General features: G+C 44.7%; 1 protein-coding gene across 1 annotated transcript; it reads right to left on the bottom strand.

The window, feature by feature from the left end:
- Positions 1–2,203: 2,203 nt before the first annotated feature.
- Positions 2,204–5,023, bottom strand: LOC139167145 (tigger transposable element-derived protein 1-like). Its single transcript, XM_070751568.1, has 3 exons — positions 4,637–5,023; positions 3,384–4,480; positions 2,204–2,393 (listed from the first exon to the last, which is right to left on the bottom strand). Exons 1-3 carry the CDS (start codon positions 5,021–5,023, stop codon positions 2,204–2,206), a joined length of 1,674 nt encoding a protein of 557 aa, XP_070607669.1.
- Between the last annotated feature and the right edge of the window lie 203 nt (positions 5,024–5,226).

Genomic DNA, 5,226 nt, shown 5'->3' with positions numbered 1-5,226 from the left:
ATGCTAAAATACACGATCCTGTCCAATCACTGTCTAGCTGGGAATAAGCTCTATTCCCGCATACCCAATACATACCTCTCGGGGTTGTCCATGGCTTTCCTAACGTGACATTGGCTATGTTCTCAAAGTTGTGTTTCTCGGGTCGTGACAAATTTGAGGGAGAGGTCCAATTATCATTTTCCCAATATCCCAAACACATTAAATCTCCTACATAGATCCCATTGGTTAAATTCCTTTTATAACATTCTACACCCACTATATTAGTGGTAAGAGCCCAAGTTACAATCTGTTCATCAGTTAATAGTTGACCTTTGGTGATATTTCCCAATGTTTTCATGCTATTAAACATATGGCCATAAGCCTCTGTGGCTTCCCAAGGCCATTGATTACCCATATTTGTTCCCCCACACACAAAACAGTTTTTTATCCCTAGGGTGGTGGCTACGTTACTAGCAAATTCTACAAATAAGTTTCTGGCTTTGTCAGTAACTATCTGTTGTTTTCCTGCCTTTTCCAGCGTCTGGTATACTGACCATTTTATCTCAGAATTATTCCGCAAAACAGTTTGTTTAATTGTGATATATGTTAAAGGGTCTGAGCCTGCGCCATCTATACCCAAACCATAGGTGCGAGTGAGCGAGTCCTTGCTGGAAACCTTCCATTGAATATTGATCCGGTTAGAGGCAGAAAGCCATGTAAAATCCGAAATGTCTGGGCAATCCTGACCAGAGTAGCCCCCTCCCGTATAGCGGCATACACCCCCCCAACCCATGCAGTGTCGTCTGTAACATGGACTAGGTGCGAGGGAGAAAAAATCCTCCCGACGGTCCCCTAACGAGACCGCTCGCTTCCTTCGTATGATGTTGGCTGTTTGTTGACCGGTATCTGCTTTGCACAGATATTTATGATTAAACTGGTATGAGGCTATCCAGCTGTCGGATCCGCATTTAACGGTTCTGGGAGACACAGATCTGGATATGGCATTGCATGCGTCAATGGTTAGGGATACAGTGGTAGGTTTTATAAAAAGTAGTTGTGTTGAGTTTAAAAATGACAGCCATGTAAAGTGTGAGTTACGTACGCCTTCATCCCCTGCGTAAATGATAATATTAATGGCCACCGGTGCGGATGGCCTAGAGCACCATAACTTATCTTTTGTTTTATATATCTCACATTGGACCCCATCATGAATACACATACCGTTCTTTCTGCCTCCTGCGGGAGGGATATTGGTGTGTAGCAAGGTATACTATGTGCTGGTTCCTAATACAGTTTTTACAATGCATTGGGTACAAGTTTGTTCTATAGAATCAACATTATCAGCTCTTTTCTGGCGATTATGTCGCCGTTGTTTAAGAGCCCTTAACCAAGGATCATTAATAAAAAAATTAAAACTATATGAAGAGTACACCTGGGCCAAGATAGAATAGGTCCGCCACCCTTGTGATTGAATACAAATATACGTTCCCGTGGTCTCATTACTAATTGCGAATTGTAAAGCGTTTAGGCATCCTTCAGTTTGGCCAGATTGGGAGCCTTTCAAGAATTGTACAGGCTGACTATTGTTAACAGGATAAAACATCCAGATAACGCGGCAGGGAAGTGGGGCCCGATAAGCCACATGTAATGGTGGTATATCCCTCTTTTTAAAATTGTTTTGGGGGGCCGATCCACTGAATAAAGGGCGTATCGGAAATCCCATCTAGTGACACAGATCTAGTGTGTCGTGAAGTGGCAGGGGTATAAATCATGGCTAGGTGCACTCCCAATGCTACAACAAACATACATACAATCAAAGGCAAAAGGTGATATATCAAGTGTTTAAAAGACATTGGGTGCATCCAAAAATCCCAGAAGGTAAGGCGGTGCCCCGGTGCGGGCCCCCTAAATATCGGACATTGGGGAGGAGAAACGGGACGGGGTTCACAAATGTGGCAGCCCATAGGGCAAACGTTAGATTGGGCGGAGAAAATCTTCATTCCGAATGATAGGGGTTCCGAAAGGGGTGAAGCAAAGAGTACAATACCGTGGGTGTGAGAGTCAAGGTGGTACAGCATTCGTGCGATGCCAGAGAAATATAGTTTTCCAAGAGCTGGTCAATCACGACGACGTCACAAGGCACTGGGCAAGTAGTGCATAGGACACAAGACGGGCAGTGTGAGCAGCAACAGGCTGCGCAAGGGCAAGAGCAAAACCAACACATCTACCGGAACAGAAGATGAATATCCTCCTTGGGAGACGTGGCAGGTTTCTTCTGGGCCACCTGATACGGGCGAACGCAGCAGCCTGGCACCCACAGAACTCGATCAGTGTCTTGGAGCTGCACAGCAGCGTAGCCCCGTCCCCAAGTGATCATCTGGGCGGGTCCTTTCCACTCCGGATCAGGAAGTTCTCTGTAATAGACAAGGGGGCGGGGGGAAACTACACTAGGCTGAAACAGCCGTTGAGCAGCTGTGGTTGGGTTATGAGAGTGACCCCCGCCCTTCACCTGATTTTCAGGAACCCTGTGTGCTTGGGCCTTTTTTGCTGCTTCCTCCTTGAAAACCACTTTCCACATCATAAATTGGGTTAAATTTAACAGTGCTTTTGCCAAAGTAACCCATTCCATCGGCAAAAGCGAATAAGTGGTTCTTAAATTTCCCAGTAGGCCACTTACGTAAGGGGATCCCAACCCGTAATTTTGTACAGCATGCTTTAAGTCCTTAATTATTGCAAACAGGAAGCAAGGATCAGAGGAAACAGACAGAGAAAAGGGAAGGAAGAAGGGACTAAGACTAGATCACAAACGGCAGCGGCAGCAGATAAAAAAAACTAGCTTTCTTTCTTTAACTCTTTTCCTCCCTAGGAGGAACACTTAACTAAATGCTTTCAGGTATCAAACTGATTTCAATAAATATAAATGGCCTTAATAACAATTGTAAGAGAAAAAAAGGTCTTTTCCAAACTCCTAAACCAGAAACTACAAATAATATGTTTGCAAGAAGTGCATATCAAATTAGCACATAAATTTTTTTTAGAATACAGTGGTACCTCGAGATACGAGTTTAATTCGTTCCGGACCTGTGCTCTTAAGTCGAGCAGCTCTTATCTCGAACGACTTTTCCCCATAGGAATTAATGTAAATAATTTTAATTGGTTCCAGCCCTCAAAAAAATCACAAACTTAGTTTAAATTATGCAAAAATACATGTTTTTAATGAAGAAATGTACATGTACATATAAATGAATAATGAAGTTTCTTTCACTTAACTTGTAAACTTTCTTAAACTTTTAAATTTACATATGTACACAGTAGCCTAATCATCTGTTTTTGCCTTTTTGGCTGCACTTTCACTTGGAGCAGCTCTTTTTGTAAAAAATGTGTCCAATGACATCTGCTTTTGCCTGCTTTTCAAAATGTTGCGAAAGTGAGTCAATGAGGTGTCATTGAAAAGTGCTGCTGAACGACTCGTGGCTACTTTCTCTGGGTGATTTTTTTCCACAAAACTGACAACGTTCTCCCACTGCGCTAGCATCGCTTTGATTTCACTGGTAGGAATGGCTTTCGGTGGTTCCTGCATCTCTTCCTCACTGCTGCTCATCTCTTGGGTCAGATCCATCTGTTGCATGTCATGGAGCGCCTTCAGGTCCTCTGTAGAGAGCGGTTCTTCATGCTCTTCGACAAGCTCATTGATGTCACCCTCATCTACCTCCAGACCCATACACTTACCGAGTGACACAATCTCCTCCAATGGGGTGTCAGTCTCGGTGATGTCCTCGGTCTCACCCTCGGGCTCAGCAGAGTCCCTTGGTGCAACAGCAGCAGGCCACAACTTCTTCCACGCCGAGTTCAAGTTTCGCCTTGACACTTCTTGCCAGGCAAGGTCAATGATGTTAAGGCAAGAAACGATGTTAAAATGATCCTTCCAAAACTCACGCAGTGTCAAGTTGGTGTTCTCTGTTACATCGAAACATCGGCGGAACAGATGCTTCATGTACAGCTTCTTGAAGTTAGCTATGACCTGCTGATCCATTGGTTGCAGGATTGAAGTCGTGTTGGGTGGGAGAAAGACAACCTTCACAAATTGAAATTCTTCAAGGATGTCGTCTTGAAGAGCAGGTGGGTGGCCTGGAGCATTGTCGAGCAGCAGTAAGGCTTGTAGGGGGAGTTCATTAGCCAAAAGATATTCCTTCACCGTACCAAAAGCAAGATTTACCCAGTCCACAAAGAACTGCCTCGTTACCCATGCCCTTGCATTGGAGCGCCACAGGACATGGAGTCTTTCCTTTAGGATTTTGTGCGTCTTGAACGCGCGAGGATTCTCCGAATGGTACACGAGAAGTGGCTTCACTTTACAGTCACCCAACGCGTTTGCACACAATGCAAGGGTTAGACGGTCCTTCATGGGCTTATGTCCTGGCAGGCTCTTTTCCTCGGCAGTAATGAAAGTCCTACGGGGCATTTTCTTCCAAAACAGCCCAGTCTCATCACAGTTAAAGATCTGTTGAGAGACATAGCCTTCTTGTTCAACCAGGCTAGCAAAATGCACAACAAACTCCTCCGCTGCCTTGATGTCTGCACTCGCTGCCTCCCCATGCCGAACCACTGAGTGAATGCCACTTCTTTTTCTGAACCTGTCAAACCACCCATGGCTTGCCTTGAACTCATCTGGATCTCCCGACGAGGATGGTTCATTGCTCTTCAGATCGGCGAATATCGCACGAGCCTTCTCGCTGATGACCGCCTCTGTTATTGTATCTCCGGCCAGCTCCTTTTCTTTTATCCAAATTAGCAATAACCTCTCCATCTCTTCATGAACAAACGTCCTGAGTTGAGAAATTATTGTCGCACCTTTTGCTGGTTTAACACCTTTAAGGATGTCCTTCTGCTTCAGGATTGTACAGATGGTGGATGTGCTGCGTTGGAACTTCCTCGCAAGGTCAACAACACGAGTCCCTTTTTCGTGCAAATTGATTATCTCCTGCTTCGCTTCTATGGATATCATCACCTTCTTCTTCTTCTCAGCGGCCTTTTTTGGAGCCATGCTCGCTCTAAACACCAACACCACCGAGACCTCTTTTTTCCCACCGAGAAAACCGGAAGCCAACTTGCCTGCAAGCAGAAAAATTAAAATCAGCCAAGTAAGAAAGTTTAGAGGAAGGGAAGGTAAAGAGAGAAAGAAAAAGAGCAAGAAAGAAAGCAAGAAAGAGAAAGAAAGAAAGGCTCACTGAACATCTCTCTCTCTCT

This window comes from Erythrolamprus reginae, chromosome 4 (assembly GCF_031021105.1).
Source record: "Erythrolamprus reginae isolate rEryReg1 chromosome 4, rEryReg1.hap1, whole genome shotgun sequence".
NCBI classification, from domain to species: Eukaryota; Metazoa; Chordata; class Lepidosauria; order Squamata; family Dipsadidae; genus Erythrolamprus; species Erythrolamprus reginae.
This window is presented reverse-complemented; position numbering and strand designations above follow the sequence as displayed.

Bases quoted from the DNA above. Each gene is read 5' to 3' on its own strand.
- LOC139167145 (XM_070751568.1), bottom strand. From the start codon at position 5,023: ATGGCTCCAAAAAAGGCCGCTGAGAAGAAGAAGAAGGTGATGATATCC. The intron at 4,481-4,636 runs GCAAGCCATGGG...GTCTCTCAACAG, and splicing joins GAGATCCAGATGAGTTCAAG to ATCTTTAACTGTGATGAGAC. The intron at 2,394-3,383 runs GCAAAAGCAGAT...TGTCTATTACAG, and splicing joins CGCAACATTTTGAAAAGCAG to AGAACTTCCTGATCCGGAGT.